The 19,444-nt window shown below is 36.2% G+C and overlaps 1 protein-coding gene and 1 non-coding gene across 2 annotated transcripts; one reads left to right on the top strand and one right to left on the bottom strand.

Moving 5' to 3' along the window:
* Positions 1–4,280: 4,280 nt before the first annotated feature.
* LOC111919236 (small nucleolar RNA R71) lies at positions 4,281–4,386 on the bottom strand. The gene has a single exon (XR_002859436.1). It is a non-coding gene; the product is annotated as a small nucleolar RNA R71 (small nucleolar RNA).
* Positions 4,387–8,801: 4,415 nt separating this feature from the next.
* Positions 8,802–9,203, top strand: LOC111919235 (uncharacterized). The gene has a single exon (XM_023914847.1). It carries the CDS (start codon positions 8,802–8,804, stop codon positions 9,201–9,203), a length of 402 nt encoding a protein of 133 aa, XP_023770615.1.
* The last annotated feature ends 10,241 nt before the right edge of the window (positions 9,204–19,444 follow it).

The raw sequence follows: 19,444 nt of genomic DNA, 5'->3' as shown, positions 1-19,444 counted from the left end.
CACGAAAACAAATTTTTATCCAAATTTTGCATATGTGATTAAATACATATAATCACATGTGATTATATGAAAATAATCACATACGATTTATGTGGACATAATTCATTTTTGAGTTGTCGATTCAGTAGTTGTTCTCATGTATTTTATCACATGTGATTATATATATAATCATATATGATTAAGTACATGAGTACAACTATTGAATCGAGAAGACAAAAATGAATCTTGTCCACCTCAAATCATACGTGATTATATACATATAATCACATGTGACTACATGTATTCAATCATATATGATTTATGTGGATAAAATTCATTGTCACATTCTCGATTCAATAACTGTTCTTTGTCCACTGTAATCATATGTGATTAAATACATATAATCAAATGTGATTATATGTATCTAATCACATATGATTTATATGGACAAAAAATAACGATGTCTATATAAATCATATATGATTATATATATATATATATATATATATATATATATATATATATAATCACATATGATTATATACACGAGAACAACTATTGAATTGAGAACACAAAGATAAATATTGTCTACATATATCATATGTGATTAAATGCATATAATCACATGTGATTATATGTATCTAATCACATAGAATTTATGTGGAAAGTATTCATTTTTGCGTTCTCGCTTCAGATGATGTTATCATGTGTTTAATTTCATGAGATTATATGTATCTAATCAGATATGATTTATAGGGATAATACTCATTTTCACATTCTTATTTAATAGTTGTTCTTGTACATTTAGCCACATACGCTTTCTATAGACAATATTCATTTTTGCGTTTTTGATTCATTAGTTTTTCATTTTCCACATTAATCATATGTGATTAATACATACAATCACATATGATTAAATATATAAGAAAAAATATTGAATCAAAAATAAAAAAATAAATATTATCAATATAAATCATATGTGATTTGATACATATAATCACATGTGATTAAGTACATGGGTACAAATATTGAATTGAGAAAGAAATAATGAATCTTGTCCACGTAAATCATATGTGATTAGGTACATATAATCACATGTGATTATATGTATTTAATCTCATATGATTTATGTGGAAAATATTCGTTTTTTCATTTTTAATTTAATAGTTGGTCTTGTGTATTTAATCACATACCATTTATGTGAAAAAGATTTGTTTTCATGTTCTTGATTCAATAAATCATATGTGATGAAATATATATAATCACATGTAATTATATACATGAGAGCAACTATCGAATCAAGAACATTAAAAGAAATTTATGTCTACATTAATAATATGTAATTAAATACTTATAATCACATGTGATTAAATATATGAGAAAAATTATTGAAACGAAAACTCAAAAATGAATATTATTCATATAAATCATATGTGATTATATGTATCTAATCACATATGTTTAAAATTGACAAAAAATAATTATTGAATCGAGAACGTACTAATGACATATGTGATTAAATATATCTAATCGCATGTGATTATATGTATCTAATCACATGATTTATATGGACAAAAAAAGAATATTGTCCATATAAATTATATGTGATTAAATACAAATAATCACATGTGATTATATACACATAATCATAGGTGGTGGTGATGAGTGATGGTGGTGTATAGTGATGTTTGGTGGTGGTAGTTGGTAGGTGGTGGTGATGGTGAAGGGTGGTGGGGGTGACATGTGGGGCAGTGATTGTAGTCGGTGACAGGTGGCGTGTTGGAATAGTGTCTAAGCCCGTAACTATATTTGGTATGTACTTAACCCGGTTGTGCATGGTCCTTTTGGGTTGCCTTCTCCAAAGCAACTTGACAAGGTAATTTAAGGAGAAAGAGAGAATATTATGGTTTATTAATATATTATAAGAATAATATATTGAAAGAGAAATTATATTTATTTAATTAGTATTGGTCATAAATTAGTTAGGAATTAATTTGGTGATTAAAAGAGTGATATTTATATAAATAGTCATATATTTAGCATACATTTTTTATTCATTTTCATTCCAAAAGGCATGCTTGGAAGTAAAAGGGAACAAGGAGAAGCAATTAGAGACCAAAGGTTGAAGAATGAAGGAATGACACACTCCTACTCGGTGAGTCTACGAGCTTACTCAGTGAGTACCAACGAATATTCCAGAAGATAAGTCAAGGCTCCTGGTATAAGACGGATTTTGTGCATATACTCGGCGAGTTGGGTCTTCTACTCGCCGAGTACACCCTGTTTTGTGATAATTATAAATACCAAACCATTATCCGAAGGGAAGGGACTTCTGGCGTTTTAGGAGCTGCACCTGCGATTGAAGAACTCTTGGGAGAGCTGAGAAACCCTAACCTTCAATCCTTTGAAGAATCAAGGCAATCTAGGTTAATCATTCCACTTAACCTTAGGAATTAAGCATGTTTAGCTTAGTTGAATTTGTTTTTGAGTTTGTTTTTGCTATGACTATGAACTAAATTCATTTTGTTTCTGTTGGGGAAGACCAAGTTACTCTTATGGTTTAATTATATTTTTTTGATTGATTACTATTTGGTGATTTTCTTAAATTAAGTTTGTTAAAGAACCTTATGCATTAATGACAACTATTTTCTGTTAATTGGAAGGTAATTAAGCTGCATGAACATCTCTTAATCATTAACCTCATATGTTATGTGAACACTTTATCATATGCCTAGGAATAATGAATATGAAACTAGGATTAATTAGAGAATGGGTAAATTAATGTGTGAGCTTGTTTGAGAAACCAACAAACAAGAGGTTAATTGAAACACCAACTTGATTAACCAATTACAAATCTTATTTAATCCAAACAATTGAACTAGGGAATTAATTAGTTTAAACAATTGGCCACTGCTTGAATTGATTAATTGTCTAAGGGTTAGGAATAATGAACATGAACCTAATCACTATAGTTGGTAACCAATAATAATTGATCTATTATTTAAATAACCATAGGAGTGAATTGGTTGAACCTAAACATAAACCCTTTATTAAATTTGGTGAATTTGTCACTTGTTTTAATTGTTTAGTTAGTTTAGTGCTTAAGTGCTGTGTTTAAGTTTCTAATCTTGTAAAACTAGAGAAGAACCCTTTTACTTTTATTACTTGCTTAGTTAAAATTAGTTATTAGATTAATTTCCGTTCCCTGAGTTCGATACCCTACTTATCCAATTATACCACTAAAAGACAGGTTCACTGCCTTTGTGTGCTTAATTTATTAACCAAAAGTAGGATTAAAACTAGCTCATTTGACACACATCAAGTTTTTGGCGCCGTTGCCGGGGAATGGTTCTAAATAGTTAATCTAAGTCCTATTTTTTTCGATCCTTTGTGTGAGTTTACTGGCACGAAGTTAATTTATTGCAGTTTAATAGTTAGTAATTAGGTTTTAGCATCCGTTTTAGTTTATTATTAAGTTTACTTTTTTCTTTCTAAATTTCATTGCTACTCGCCGAGTGCATTCGCACCTACTTGGCGAGTATAGCAGTATTTCGCAGTTAATTTTCGTTTTTTTAGTTGCATTTTTTTGTTCTTTTTACGTTTTTATCTTGTTCTATTTCAGGACTTTCATGACTAGAGGATCAAACACTCCGCTGGTACCCCCGTTTGAAGATCCCGAATCTGCATTGAAAAGGAACAAAGGAAAGGACGTGGAGAGCTCGCATACACCTAAGAAGTCACCTTTGTCTAATTTGAAGACTGTTTTTGGGAAGAAAAAGAGCAGCAAAGCAGGTGCATCCAGCGCATCTTTAGCAAGTGAAGACCCGATCAAGGAAGACACCGAGTGCGACACCGAGGAGGAAGAAGAACCTACATACGGGCATGACTCCGATTCCGGCGACGAGTTAGCTCTTACCATGGATAACATTGATGAAATCCCCATGGGGTAATGGAATAAGAGGATGCACGACGACACTGGCTTGAGACTTGTGCAGCGCGTAATTCCCGCGACTGCTACTTTTGAGCTCAAGGGTCATATCCTAGCTTTACTTAAAGAAATTCCTTTCTATGGAAAAGACCACGAAGATGCCTACAAGAATTTGGATGAAGTCAATAATGTAGCTGATTACTTTAATGTTCCAAATGTGCCTCGTGAAACTCAGCTACTTCGCATGCTTCCAGTAACATTCAAGGGTGCTGCAAAAGACTGGCTCAAGTCACTTCCCCCCGGATCAGTCACCACATGGGCCAAGATGAAAGAAGAATTCATTGATCACTTTTGCCCACCTTCCAAGATAGCAAAGTTGAAGAAGGCCATTGCTAACTTTGAACAACAAGCTGGAGAGTCGCTATATGAAGCTTGGGAGAGGTACAAGAGTTTGCTAAGAAATTGCCACACCATGATCTTAATAGCCAGCAAGAAGTCTCCATCTTCTATGATGGAGTCAATGTCACAACCAGGCAGTTACTTAACTCGCAATGCCTGCTCACAAAGAAGCCACCCCCGGTGATCAAGGAATTGATTGAAGAATTCTCTAAGCACTCTAGAGAATACCACAACCCAAGAAATGATGCTACTAGGGGAGCCGCATATGCAGCTACTGAAGACTTGTCCACGGTCATGGCTATGCTAAAAACCATGGATAGGAGGATGGATAAAATGGATCAAACAATCCATGCTATTCAGGTGGGTTGTGAAAACTGCAATGGGCCTCATCTTACTAGAGACTGCGACTTGGATGAAAATGGCAACAAGAAGGTGCAAGTTTGTTACTCAAGTGGAGACCAATATGATGAAGACTGGTGAAAACCAAAGAAAGAGTGGCTCCCTTATGAAGAGTACAAGAAGGCTAAGGAGGAGAAGTTCAGGCAGAAAGGAAGAGGTTTTTACCAAAAGGAGGAGCCAGCACAAGAAAGAAAACCAAGTTTGGAAGAAATTCTTACCAAATTTGTAGCTGCTTCAGAAAAGAGACATAATGATCATGATGCTGCAATTCAAGAAACAAGGACCGTGCTTAGAAACAAGCAAGCATCTATCCACAACATAGAAACGCAGCTAGGGCAACTTGCTCAACAAATCAACCAAAGATCACCAGGCGAACTTCCTAGTAAAACCGAAAATAACCCACGAGGCGCACACATAAGCATAGTCACAACAAGAAGTAGGAAGATAATCACTCCTCTGGCCCCTATTCAGAATGAAGCACCTAAAGAAATACAGAAGGAAGATGAAGAAACTCAAGACAAAAGTGAAAATCCTCAATCTGTAGAGCCTACTCGCCGAGTCCAAAATATGGACTCGGCGAGTCCACTGCCAATTCCAAAAAATCAGATTCCTGAAAAACCCTTTCAGCCTCCAATGCCATATCCAGCCCAAGCTAATAGAGAAAAATAGGAAGAAGAGTACCAGAAGTTTCTAGATCACATTAAAGCTCTTCAAATCAACATACCCTTTATTGAAGCTGTTGCACAAATGCCGAAATATGCAAAATTCCTTAAGGACCTTCTTACATATAGAAGGAAGATGGAGGAAGTGAAGAAGGTGGTACTTAATGAGAATTGCTCAGCTGCCATGCTTAAAAAACTACCAAAGAAGAAGGGTGACCCGGGAAGCTTGACTTTACCTTGCCAATTTGGCAATTTGGCTACCACTCATGCCTTGGCTGATTCAGGAGAAAGTGTGAATTTAATGCCTTATTCATTCTTCAAGAAGCTGGATCTCCTGGAACCAAGACCAATTCATATGGCAATTCATTTAGCAAACAAGACAGTCACTTTCCCAAGAGGAATATGTGAAGACTTATTAGTCAAAGTGGACAAGTTTGTATTTCCCGCTGATTTCATAATTCTAGACATGGAGGCGGATCCTCAAGTCCCAATCATCCTTGGAAGACCCTTCCTCAACACGGCAAGTGCTATAGTAGACATGTGGGACTCGAAGCTCACTTTGCAGGTAGGAGAAGATTCAGTCACGTTTGGGGTTGATCAAGCTATGAAGTATGCATGGAACAGTGAATACACGTCATTCTCAATTGACATGCTTGATGAATTATTGGAGGAATGCATAAGTGAAGATTCCATCAAGTTCACAATTTTTGATGAAGAATTTGATGCAGAAAAAGACTTAATGGAAATCGAGAGGCTGTTGGAAGAAACTGAGTTTGAAGAATTAGTGAAGCAATCTGACACTTCAACTCGCCGAGTAGGGCCGAACTACTCGCCGAGTCCAATCAAAGAAAAGACAAAATTCGTAAATTCAGCTACCAACTCGCCGAGTCCCTTACCTGCACTCGACGAGTACGACAAACAGAACCCAAAAACCAAGCTCAAAAAGTTACCAGAACATTTGAAGTATGCCTTCCTTGAAGATGGCCATCAAAAGCCAGTCATTATAGCCTCTGACGTTTCCAAATCTGAAAAAGAAGAACTAGTGCAAGTTTTGAAGAAGCGAAAGCGGGCCATAGCATGGAGCATCACTGACATCAAGGGGATACGCCCCTCTTATTGTTCTCACAAGATTAACCTGGAAGAAGGAGCAAAGCCGGTTGTGCAGCACCAAAGAAGACTAAACCCAAATATGCAAGAGGTGGTCAAGAAAGAAGTGGTCAAGCTTTTAGATGCAGGGATTATATATTCCATTTCCGACAGTCCATGGGTGAGTCCGGTCCAAGTGGTGCCCAAGAAAGGAGGGATGATGGTCATAACCAACGAGAAGAATGAGCTTATTCCGACACGAACGGTAACCGGTTGGAGAGTGTGCATCGATTATCAAAAGCTAAACGATGCCAGTCGTAAAGACCATTTCCCTTTACCTTTTATTGATCAAACGTTAGAAAGATTATCGGGCCATAGTTATTATTGCTTCCTAGACGGATTTTTGGGTTATTTCCAAATACCCATAGACCCAATGGACCAAGAAAAGACCACATTTACTTGCCCAAGTGGGACTTTTGCTTATCGACGCATACCCTTTGGGCTATGCAATGCACCCGCAACATTTCAAAGGTGTATGACAGCCATATTCCACGATATGGTGGAAAAATTCATGGAAGTTTTTATGGACGATTTTTCTGTTTTTAGATCTTCCTTCCATGGTTGTCTCAGAAATCTTGACTTAATGCTTACCAGGTGTGAAAAAACCGACTTGGTCCTCAACTGGGAGAAATGCCACTTTATGGTCAAGGAGGGTATAGTTTTAGGCCACAAGGTTTCCAAAATGGGGATTGAAGTGGATCGGGCAAAGATTGACACCATTGCCAAATTACCCCCGCCAACTAATGTGAAGGGCATTAGAAGTTTTCTAGCACACTCGGGTTTTTTACCGACGTTTTATAAAAGATTTTTCTAAAATAACGAGACCTCTAACACAATTACTCCTAAAAGATGCACCATTTAATTTTACTAAAGAGTGTTTAGAGGCATTTGAATTTTTAAAGGAAAAATTGACTAATGCCTCGATCATTGTTGCACCAAATTGGAATTTGCCATTTGAAATAATGTGTGATGCTAGTGATTTTGCATTAGGAGCTGTCCTTGGTTAAAGGGTTGATAAGCACTTTCGACCCATATAGTATGCTAGCAAGACTTTAAATCCAGCCCAAGAAAATTACACCACCATAGAAAAGGAATTATTATCTGTGGTGTACGCTTTTGATAAATTCCGACCTTATTTAGTTTTATCTAAAACAACTATTTTTACTGACCACCTTGCTATCAAGTATTTGTTTGCCAAACAGGATGCCAAGCCAAGATTGATACGATGGGTTCTACTTCTGCAAGAGTTTGACATAGAGATACGTGACAAAAAAGGAATGGAGAATGTAGTACCTGACCACTTTTCAAGGCTTGAAAACCCGCGATTGCAAGAAGATAGAATTGGAGATGATTTTCCGGACGAGTACATTATGGTGATCGTAGGAGAAGAACCATGGTTTGCAAATATGGCTAATTACTTAGCTAGCAATTACATCCCAAAAGATCTCACAAGTCAACAAAAGAAGAAATTCTTTTCCGAGATAAAGTATTACTTTTGGGATGAACCATATCTTTTCCGAAGCTGCACGGATGGAATCATACGAAGATGCGTGTTCGGGAATGAAAGCCGGAAAATATTGGAGCATTGTCATAGCGGGCCCACGGGTGGAAATCATGGAGCACATTACACTGCTAAGAAGATCTTTGACATTGGGTTTTACTGGCCCACGATTTTTAAAGATGCAACCCTATTTGTCAAAGAATGTGATGCATGTCAAAGAGCGGGAAACATTTCATCTCGAAATGAAATGCCACAACATAGTATCCAAGTGTGCGAAGTATTTGATGTGTGGAGGATCGATTTCATGGGACCATTTCCCATGTCCAAAGGCAACAAATACATATTGGTGGCGGTGGATTATGTATCCAAGTGGGTGGAGGCACAAGCTTTGCCAACTAATGACGGTCGGGTGGTTGTGCGGTTTTTAAAGAAGTTATTTTCAAGATTTGGGGTCCCGAAAGCTCTCATAAGTGACCGAGGCACTCATTTTGCCAATGATCAACTAGAAAAGGTGTTAAGGAAATATGGGATAACCCATAAATTCTCTACATCCTACCATCCAGAAACTAGTGGACAAACCGAAGTGACAAATCGAGCTTTAAGGAGAATCTTGGAGAAATCGGTGGGGAGCAATCGAAAAGAATGGTCGGATAAGCTAGAGGATGCACTTTGGGCCTTACGTACAGCTTTCAAAACCCCTATTGGTACTACACCATATAGGTTAGTTTATGGAAAGCAATTGCATTTACCGGTGGAGATAGAGCATAAAGCTTTTTAGGCTTTAAAGATGTGCAACTTCAACATGGAGGAGCTCAAGAACAACCGGTTAATGCAAATGAATGCTCTTGAGGAACTTAGAAATGATGCATACACTAGTTCTTTGATCTATAAAGAGAAAACTAAGAATTGGCATGACAAGAGGATCAAGGAAAATAAAGAATTTCATGAAGGGCAAAAGGTGTTGCTCTTTAATTCAAGGCTAAAACTCTTCTCGGGCAAACTCAAGTCAAGATGGGATGGTCCTTTTTTAGTGAAGAAGGTGTTTCCACGTGGTGCTATAGATCTATTGTCAAAAGATGGTACCCCTTTCAAGGTCAATAGACATAGAGTCAAAAAGTATGAAGAAGGAGTCCCAAGGAATGAAGGCATGGAAGAGTTGATGTTGCTCGAAGGAATTGCAGCCACATAGAATGGGAGGAGTCCAACTAATGAGTCCTTAAAAAGAAGCGCTTCCGGGAGGCAACCCGAGTTTAGAGTTTGCATTTATTTTTCCTTTACTTTTTTTTTTATAATTTCTTAGGATCTTTTTCATTCATCTTCTTCTGAAAATTTGTTCTAAATGATTGCTTGAGGGCAAGCAATGCCTAGAGTGTGGGGTGGTGGGTTAAAAATTAGAAAAAATTCAATTTTTGTCAAACTGCAAGCTTTACTCGCCGAGTAGGTACGAGTACTCGGCGAGTACTTGCCTAAATAAAACAAAAAACGCGTAAATGCAGTTCTACTCGGCGAGTAGCCAACTTACACAGACGGTATATAATCTGTGAAATAAGGGTTTTCACCCATTTTACCCACACTTTACCCACACACTCGCTGTACACAGCCACCCTCAAGCCCTCAAGCGATTTTTGCGATTTTTGGCTCAATCTTTGACTTTCACGAGAAAAGGTATGATTTTTACACTTAAAACTTGTAAAAGGTTAAATCTTTATCACTTCTTTGCCCTTATTTTGTCTAAAGTCGGATTTGGGGGTTTTCTCAAATTCTAGGGTTTTGATTTTACCACGAATTAGGAGGTGTTAGGAGAAATTTCTTTTGGATTAGTAGTTATTGGACTTAGTACAGCAAACCCCGAGGAAGTGGTTGCTTCTACCTGGTGGAATACTATTGCTAACCGGGTGTACATCCCATCTACCGCACAGGAGGGTCACATACGTTCACCGATCCGCCGTCTCATTCATCGGTTGGTTGCCAACACGATTAATATGCGGAAGGACTGGGACAAAGTCCCGACCCTTGACATCTTTTATCTTTGGAGTATTATTACTCCCGATGTTTTCTGCAATCTCCCCTATTGCATAGCCAAGTATCTTGCGGAAGGGGCTGTTAAGGAGAAGATGAACTCCAAGATCAATGGAGGGATGTTTGTGACGAGGCTTTCAAGGTCATTTGGGGTATTAGATTTGTAAGAGTCAAGGGCGCTAACAGTCATTTATCCCCCTCCGTTCAACACCGCATTATATAGGAGGGCAAGGATTGTGGAAAAGTTTGGTGATTCTTTTTCTATTCCTCATACGGATGAGCCGACTATCCCCGAGGAGCCGCGAAGGCGAGTGAGGCATAGAAGCGAGTGGGTACAGGAAGAACCACCGGTTATTCCGGTGGAAGAAGAGAATGATGGATGGAATCAACTTGAGTACCGACACTACTTGGATGATATTGGAAGAGGAGTCAACTATAACAATCAATCATTTGATTATCTCTTCTTACAAATGAACATCACACCGAGACCCGGGCCCGACTACCCCTACATCATGAGTTGGGAAGAAAGGATGAGGAGAAGGCATGAAGAAGGAGGAAGTGGAGTTGGAGGAGCTAATATGGAGGAAGAAGAATGAAGAATGTTTCTTTTGTGTTTTTAAATTATTTTCGTGATGTTTGATTTGGACAACTTGTTAAACTTGGATGAATTTTATGTCTTAGGACTGTTGTTTGGTTGCTTTCACTTTTGTTTGCATTTTTTTTCAGGATTGGAAGGCTAGGATGCATATAGGAGTCTTAAGGGTCAAAGTTAAAGTGAGGAATTTTCAAATGAGAGTGCAAAGTTTTGTCCTTAGGATTGAGTCCGTTAGAGTTGAGAGTAATGGAGGGTGTTGTTGCTGAAAGGTTTAGAGAAAGGGTCAATGAATTATTCAAATTCAAAACCTGAATGAAGAAGAACACAAGCTAGATCAGTTTTGGCAATACAACGCCTACTCGCCGAGTGCATAATTTATACTTGGCGAGTACATGGGTAAATACGCGATTCAACTGCAATTTGGCAATAAACTCGCCGAGTACATAGTTTGTCAACATTTTTTGAATTCCAGAGCTGTTTTGGGCACTTCCACTGCAATACTTGTCCATTTTTCATAAAGAGTCATTGCTGGAGGTATCTAGGAGCTTTGTCCTACATTCTTGAGTTATTTGCTTGTCTACCACATGAGATTTTGACACCCAAGACATGGATGAGCTGTTCCCATGTCTAAAGTCAATTGAAGATGGAGCTGAAGAGAAGAGTTATCAACTTATCGACTGCTACCCCAGGGGACTTTGTTCCAATTCTCTCTATAGTTGCATTTTTATTTTTGCATGATATTCAATGAGGGAATTGCATAAAATAAGTGTGGGGTAGGGGGTTGGTCACATCTTAGTAAATTTAGAATCTTAATTTAGGACTAATTTTTAAATTAAAATTGTTGCATACCAAGAATATTACTTAGGAATTAGTTTAGAAAATTTTGGTAAAAAGCAATTAGGATTCTATGTTAGAATAGTGTTGATAATTGCATGAAGACCCAAATGTTTAGTTGAGCCTATATACGTTCTAGTGCATTTGTGGCTTCCTTATTCTAGTGAAATCATGGGACAAAAACACGACCTCGCTCAGCCTGAGGGATGCAATATGTTTAGCATTGTGTACCAGAAATGTATCCAGGAAAATTATTATCGTTAGCCAATAAAGGTTGAAGTTGAGCGCCCCTGCTTAAGCATGTAGGGTTTTGAGTGAAAAAAGTGAGGTACATGTAAAAAAAAAAATAGAGAGAAAATTGCAAGAAAAGTTTGGAGAATTTTTGGAGCATCAAAGTCAAATATGAAATTAGAAGATCAAAAATTCCAAAGAAATTCAAAAAGTTGAAGATACCAAAAATCAAAGAACAAAGTGGTGAATTCAAAGAGATCAAAGATCAAATGCCAAAGAAACGAAGAATTCCAAAGAGCTCCAATGTGGTATCATAAATTGTAATTATCTAGATTATGTATGCTTGGGTTGCTGAACCAAAAATAGCTTGAGGTTAAGAGGTTTTCTAAGGATGGATTCAGAGGGATGCATAAAATGAGCATAGTTCGGGGTGAGTGGGCGAATATTTATGAGGATTGTGAGTATTTAGAGTATGGGGGGTATTTAGGAAAATTTTAGACACAAGTGTATGCGTTGCGGTCTTGGGATAATGGATGGGTTAGATTGGAGTTTTCATATGTGATTCTAATGTGTTAAAATTCAGTTTTGCTTGGGGGCAAGCAAAAGTCAAGTGTGGGGTATTTTGATATTTGCATAAATAGTCATATAGTTAGCATACATTTTTTATTCATTTTTAGCTAATTATATGTATAATGTGGACAAAAGGTACTTAATGATGCTTAAATTTTGTTTTCAGTCCAAAAGGCATGCTTGGAAGTAAAAGGGAACAAGGAGAAGCAATTAGAGACTAAAGGTTGAAGAATGAAGGAATGACACACTCCTACTCGGCGAGTCTTCGAGCTTACTCGACGAGTACCAATGAATATTCCAGAAGATAAGTCAAGACTCCTGGTATAAGACAGATTTTGTGCATATACTCGGCGAGTTGGGTCTTCTACTCGCCAAGTACACCCTGTTTTGTGATAATTATAAATACCAAACCATTATCCGAAGGGAAGGGACTTCTGGCGTTTTGGGAGCTGCACCTGCGATTGAAGAACTCTTGGGAGAGCTGAGAAACCCTAACCTTCAATGCTTTGAAGAATCAAGGCAATCTAGGTTAATCATTCCACTTAACCTTAGGAATTAAGCATGTTTAGCTTAGTTGAATTTGTTTTTGAGTTTGTTTTTGCTATGACTATGAACTAAATTCGTTTTGATTCTGTTGAGGAAGACCAAGTTACTCCTATGGTTTAGTTATACTTTTTGATTGACTACTATTTGGTGATTTTCTTAAATTAAGTTTGTTAAAGAACCTTATGCATTAATGACACCTATTTTCTATTAATTGGAAGGTAATTAAGCTGCATGAACATCTCTTAATCATTAACCTCATATGTTATGTGAACATTTTATCATATGCTTAGGAATAATGAATATGAAACTAGGATTAAGTAGAGAATGGGTAAATTAATGTGTGAGCTTGTTTGAGAAACCAACAAACAAGAGGTTAATTGAAACACCAACTTGATTAACCAATTACAAATCTTATTTAATCCAAACAATTGAACTAGGGAATTAATTAGTTTAAACAATTGGCCTCTGCTTGAATTGATTAATTGTCTAAGGGTTAGGAGTAATGAACATAAACCTAACCACTATAGTTGGTAACCAATAATAATTGATCTATTATTTAAATAACCATAGGAGTGAATTGGTTGAACCTAAACAGAAACCCTTTATTAAATTTGATGAATTTGTCAATTGTTTTAATTGTTTAGTTAGTTAAGTGCTTAAGTGCTGTGTTTAAGTTTCTAGTCTTGTAAAACTAGAGAGAAACCCTTTTACTTTTATTACTTGCTTAGTTAAAATTAGTTATTAGATTAATTTCCGTTCCCAGAGTTCGATACCCTACTTATCCAACTATACCACTAAAAGATAGGTTCACTACCTTTGTGTGCTTAATTTATTAACCAAAAGTAGGATTAAAACTAGCTTATTTGACACACATCAAAGAGATTAATTAAATAAAGGGGTATAAACTGTCAAATGTATGATAGTTGAGTTTTGGGTTAAGGAAACCTAATGAACTTAAGGGGGAACGAAATTATGATGGGGATCCTGATGGGTTTTGGTCACAAGAACATCCTATGTGCTCATACAAACCCTAATGCTTGGATCTAGGTTTCTCTATTGTACATGCAAGTTATCCAAGACTATAAACCCTAGATCTAGCATATGATAATCACTATAACATATAATTAGGGTTTAGATCATACCTTGATTGTTATGTAGCAATAACAATCTCAATTCCTCTTTGTATTGACTTTAGAAAGCTTAGAGTCACAAATGTCACTCCTTTAATGGTTCACAAACACCAAGAGCAAGAGGATGAAGAGGAGAGAGGATGGAGGCTGCCTTAAAACGTGTGAAACCCTAGAAGAAGTCTTAGCCACGTTTTTGGGTCATAAGGGATGTATATTTAGTTAGGCTATTAGGGTTATCTAACAAGGAAACCCTAATTTGGATGCTTAAGCCCTAAGCAACCCATAGATTCCTTTCCTTAAGGCCTTGGATGATTTCTTCTTCCTTGTATTGACTTTAGAAAGCTTAGAGTCACAAATGTCACTCCTCTAATGGTTCACAAACACCAAGAGCAAGAGGATGAAGAGGAGAGAGGATGGAGGCTGCCCTAAAACGTGTGAAACCCTAGAAGAAGTCTTAGCCACGTTTTTGGGTCATAAGGGATGTATATTTAGTTAGGCTATTAGGGTTATCTAACAAGGAAACCCTAATTTGGATGCTTAAGCCCTAAGCAACCCATAGATTCCTTTCCTTAAGGCCTTGGACGATTTCTTCTTGGGTTTTCCCATAGAGTTCGTCCACTCCTTAATATAAGGCAATCCATGGCCCAAATTGCAATTATCTTATAATTACAATTCTAGTCCCTTAAGTTTAATTAATCTCTTTTAGTCACAAAACTAATTACCAATTAATTATTGAATAATATTAATTAAACAATATGATTTTTCCTTTAATATATTATTCTCATAATATATTAATAAATCATATTTAATCCTTTCTCTCCATAATTCATCCTATCAAGTTGCTTTGGTGAAGGCAACCCAAAAGGACCATGCACCATCGGGTCAAGTACATATCAAAATAGTTATGGACTTAGACACTAATCCAACAGTCTCCCACTTGGATAAGTCTAATAACTATTATGCGTATGACTTCAGATCCTGATCTACAATCGTAGCTTTCCAAAGCCGCTGTCAACTCTGATCCTATCAGATACGCGTGTCCTTTAGATAAGGGATCATATATTCCTCCATTGTAGATATCGTATGAGACATGATTTCTAATCATTCTCTTTGTACTATTTCTCGAATTCCGATTGATGACGACTGACTAATTGAACAAATCAAATTAGCCCTAGCCCGGCCGAGCATTTACGTTTGTCATCACTAAATCATCGAGGGGCCTAAAGATATCGCTTTTATCCTTCTTTGGATAAAAGGAACGGATAAACTTTGATTCAATGCTTGCTTGCAATCACTCACCGAATTACACACAACAATATATTTTATAACACCAAGTTACTAGTGCGTTTACATATTATCAATGTGTAACCGATTTGCAAGATACAACTCACACATCTCGGTTTCAAGAATATAAGATGTTATCGTCTCACCAATCACTCGTGATGCAATTCATGGAGTGATCCAAGTGAGCGTGGGTTTAATCCAATGCTCAAATCATATTCTTAAGCACTCATGAACGTTGCGTAAAACATTTGCTTATGTCTAATACTCTTTTAGACATTCCACACATCAATTCATGACAGTCTTCATTCATACCTACTTCCAACATATGAACGACTGTGGCCCGTTTGAATTAATTGATTGTTCTTAACCAATTAAATTATTCAGGAAGTCAAAACATGCAAAGTGAAACACAAGAATAATACTAATCCCATATGGCCTCAACCCTTTGAGCATAAATAAAACACCTTTTATTTATCACCATATCGATTACTCATTATTTGTTGTTTCGGTTAATCAACTTCTTACTTGAATTACAACACTTGTCCCATGCTCCTAGCATGCACACATGTTTACCTGTGGTTCTTACTTTGTGAAATAGACCAAATCGAGCACATTTCCAATCATTCTCATTTCAGAACTCCAAATCCTTTTTCCATAAGTGAAAGAATATCAAATTCTTGCTACTTATAGAATATGCTAGATTCTAACATTTTATGCAATGATCCTTTCGTAATATCACTACACCAAAGTCACAAAGACTATTGCCAATGATATTACAAAGTCCTCTATCGGAGATTGTTACAAGCCAACTCCTTAGATATGATATCTCTCATTCAATGTACATTCCTTTGAACATCCTTTTGCATAAAAGTTTCTAATCTAGACATAGATTTTCAATATTCAATTCCCAATATGGACACATTTCCATATTTTGCATATGACAACTTATTTTTATTAGAATCTTATCTATTCGTAATAGTGTCGATATGGTCCATCCAATATGGAAACATTTCCATATTTTCCATATGACAACTCATTTTTAATAGAATCTTTTCTATTCATAACAATGTCGATATGGTCCACTCAATACCATGCTTCCAAACACTCACAAACAACCAATCCTCGTCGAACTTTGGATTGTCCTTTGATAGTTGTTTAATTATTTTAGTCAAAACCGATTCTAGTCCCTTTTCCCTCTAAATGTGCTAGACATTTGGAAAATTTTAGAATCGTCAAATATACAAACATTTGCAATCAATCCTATACCTGAAGCGTATGGGACACGATGCATAATGTCTTACATAAAGATTTGATACTTTATCAATCTTCTGCCATAATATTTTATTTTCTATGTTCTCAAAATTTGAAATGTGAAGAGGAATGCCGTAATCATAATCGAAGTTTTAAGAACACACTATGTACCTTTGACTAAATTTATTAACATTCCACAACCTAAGCCTTTAGATTTGAAATGAAGCATAATATTCTCTCCGTTAATTATAGCAAAACAACTTTACAACCCTTACGACTTTGCAAGGTATAACTCTTGTTTTGTATAATTAATATTGCCAACTTGCAATATGTGCCTTAATAATCATACAATCATAACATTTATGCTCCCACAATCATGATGATTATTAGAAACATAACACTTATGCTCCCACTAGCTTTGACATGTATTCAGAAACAGCTTAACTTTCAGAAAAACAACACCTATTGAATTTCTTAAGTCCATGTTTCTAATACTTAATGCTTTGATGATATTTTATCAAGGCTTCTTGAACTTATACACCCTTTTCTTAGATAGCTCATATGTGCGTCTAAACAATTAAGACTAATTGTCAAATCTTACAATTCAAATTATGGAGAGGGATACCGTAACCATAATTGAATTCGAGGATACAATTTCACAATTACTATCTTCTAAAAATCTTTCTTAGTGAAAGTATTTCCACACAATCATTTTCATGAAGGAGGAAATCTTACGACACTTAGATTTAAATGACGTATGTGTTCCTATCCATGTGAATTTGTCAAAACCAAAGTCTACGACAAATTCAAACTCACATGGACCGAACTTCCTTAATCTTGATTTCTTGCCTTATGGTAGTACAGCTGCCCACCATATCTTCCAAGTAGTTAAGCAACTCACCTTTTCCTATCAATGTACTTTTCATTGATCAAGGTCCTTTCCTTTTATACATTCAAATGAGAACTCATAGGACTCACATGCATAATTAACTCAACTGGAACAACATAGAAACAAAATAATGTCAACACGATAGGTTGTAAACCTCAACTCGTGTGCTAGTGATGATCAATAAGGTCTATTTTGATTTGTTCTTGAAACTTTTCAAGACCATTAAGACTCCTGCTGACTCCTTGACATATAAGATTCTCTTGTCAATAACCATTTCTTGACAAACAAATATTCAAGAGTTAGTGTAGCTTCTATCAAAACACTTCATAAATTGGTCCTAGTTGGTCTTTCTCTTATCCAAGACATCACAACCTACCAATTTCAAATGTGCAAGAATAAGAAAACCTTTTTCCATATTCTACATTTGATGAATGTTATAAACCTTCTTAATACTTGTCACTCATTGCCACAATCTTAACTTTAAGACTTGTTATTGGAACGAAGTATGATTGACTTCTTGATTTAACCATTTCTTCAATCCTCGATTCCTCTTCTTAGACATACAATTGTACTAAGACTCACTTAGAGGATCAATTGAGATATGGTTCTTAATCATTAAGACCTATCATAAAGCATAAAAGCTACTCTCCCTTCTTCTTAGAATGGAGAAACTTTTATCTTTCTGCCTACTTGATTCTTTTTATTTGTTTTTGCTATTGATTTAAACCTTTTTAACCGAATTACACTTAATCTTATAAGTATAATCATATTTACTAAACTTTTAGTAAATCATGACGAATATCTTGTTACTCTTATGGTGGATTTGATCAACACACAACTTTGTGTACTCGATTTCCTAGTCCTTCACTTGACACTTTGTCAATGAATTAGTCTAATTTCCAAATATGAAATTTCTCATTCATCGTGCAACCAAGTTGCATGATTCCAAGTTTCTGTCCAGTTGAACCTTGGGTGATGAGAAACTCTCCCTATTTGGTAAATTCTTGACTTTTCCATAAACACCATAAATAAGAATCATATCCATTTTGTTGTAGAAATATTCAAACATCATTTTTCATAACGATTTCATTGCAAGGAAGTAAACAAATAAATAAATAAGTCAAACCAAAATTTATTTTATTTATAAAAGCAGCGGAAAATCTTTGTCCTTACAATGCAAAATCCATTAAAAAACTATGTATTTAAAAAAGAAATTTTCTAACAACTCTATCATAACTGTCTAAGCTCAAAATCTAATCTTCAAGTCCATGCGATCAAGATCCATTTCTTGTGATTAGATTCATCTTGCTCTTTCACCAAGCTTCCTCTCTTTTCACCGATCCTGCAAAACATTCAAATGCAATCTTATCACATCATGTATTAAGAATCAATGAATAGGAACTTAACACAGTTAGATAGTGGATTTTACCTGAAGCACAAGCATACTCTTTGACTCTCCCATCTTCTGGACTCTTCAGGCTCTTTGGGCAGACTTGTATCCAATTCCCTTTCTCTTGGCAGCAAACGCAGGTCGGTTCTCTTAGAACGTCCTCGGAAGCATGGTCAATTGACTTTCCCAACAAATACGCTCCATTGCTTCGCCAAATCATTTCTGATTCAGCAGCAATGAGCATGTAAGTTAGGTCAATGAGGTTGTCGTCATGATCCATCATATAATACTTTCTTTTGAACTCATTATATGATTCAGGAAGTGACTGCAAAACCCAATTCACAGCCAACTCATCCGGGAATGACACACCCAACATTATCAACCTATCAATGTGTGATTTCATTCCTAGAACGTGGGCACACACGGATTTACAATCTTCATGTTTCATTTCCAATAGGGCTTTAGTGATATTGAACTTTTCAATTCTTCGATCTTGTGGGTTAGGGAGAACAATTGGAGGAGGTGGAGGAAGTGAATCATGATTTCTTGTTCCTCGATCAAATCGTGGAATACCATCTTCATGTGGAATGCTTGTTCCATGAGATTTGGGAAGACCATAGTTGTCGAACTTTGACATCTACAAAACGGGAGAAAACGAATTCAAGTTAGTTGATCGATTGAGTCCTTAGTA

The sequence above is a fragment of the Lactuca sativa genome, chromosome 4 (genome assembly GCF_002870075.4).
Source record: "Lactuca sativa cultivar Salinas chromosome 4, Lsat_Salinas_v11, whole genome shotgun sequence".
In the NCBI taxonomy this organism is placed as follows: Eukaryota; Viridiplantae; Streptophyta; class Magnoliopsida; order Asterales; family Asteraceae; genus Lactuca; species Lactuca sativa.
Note: the sequence above shows the minus strand (reverse complement) of the source record. Positions and strands in the feature narration are given on the sequence as shown.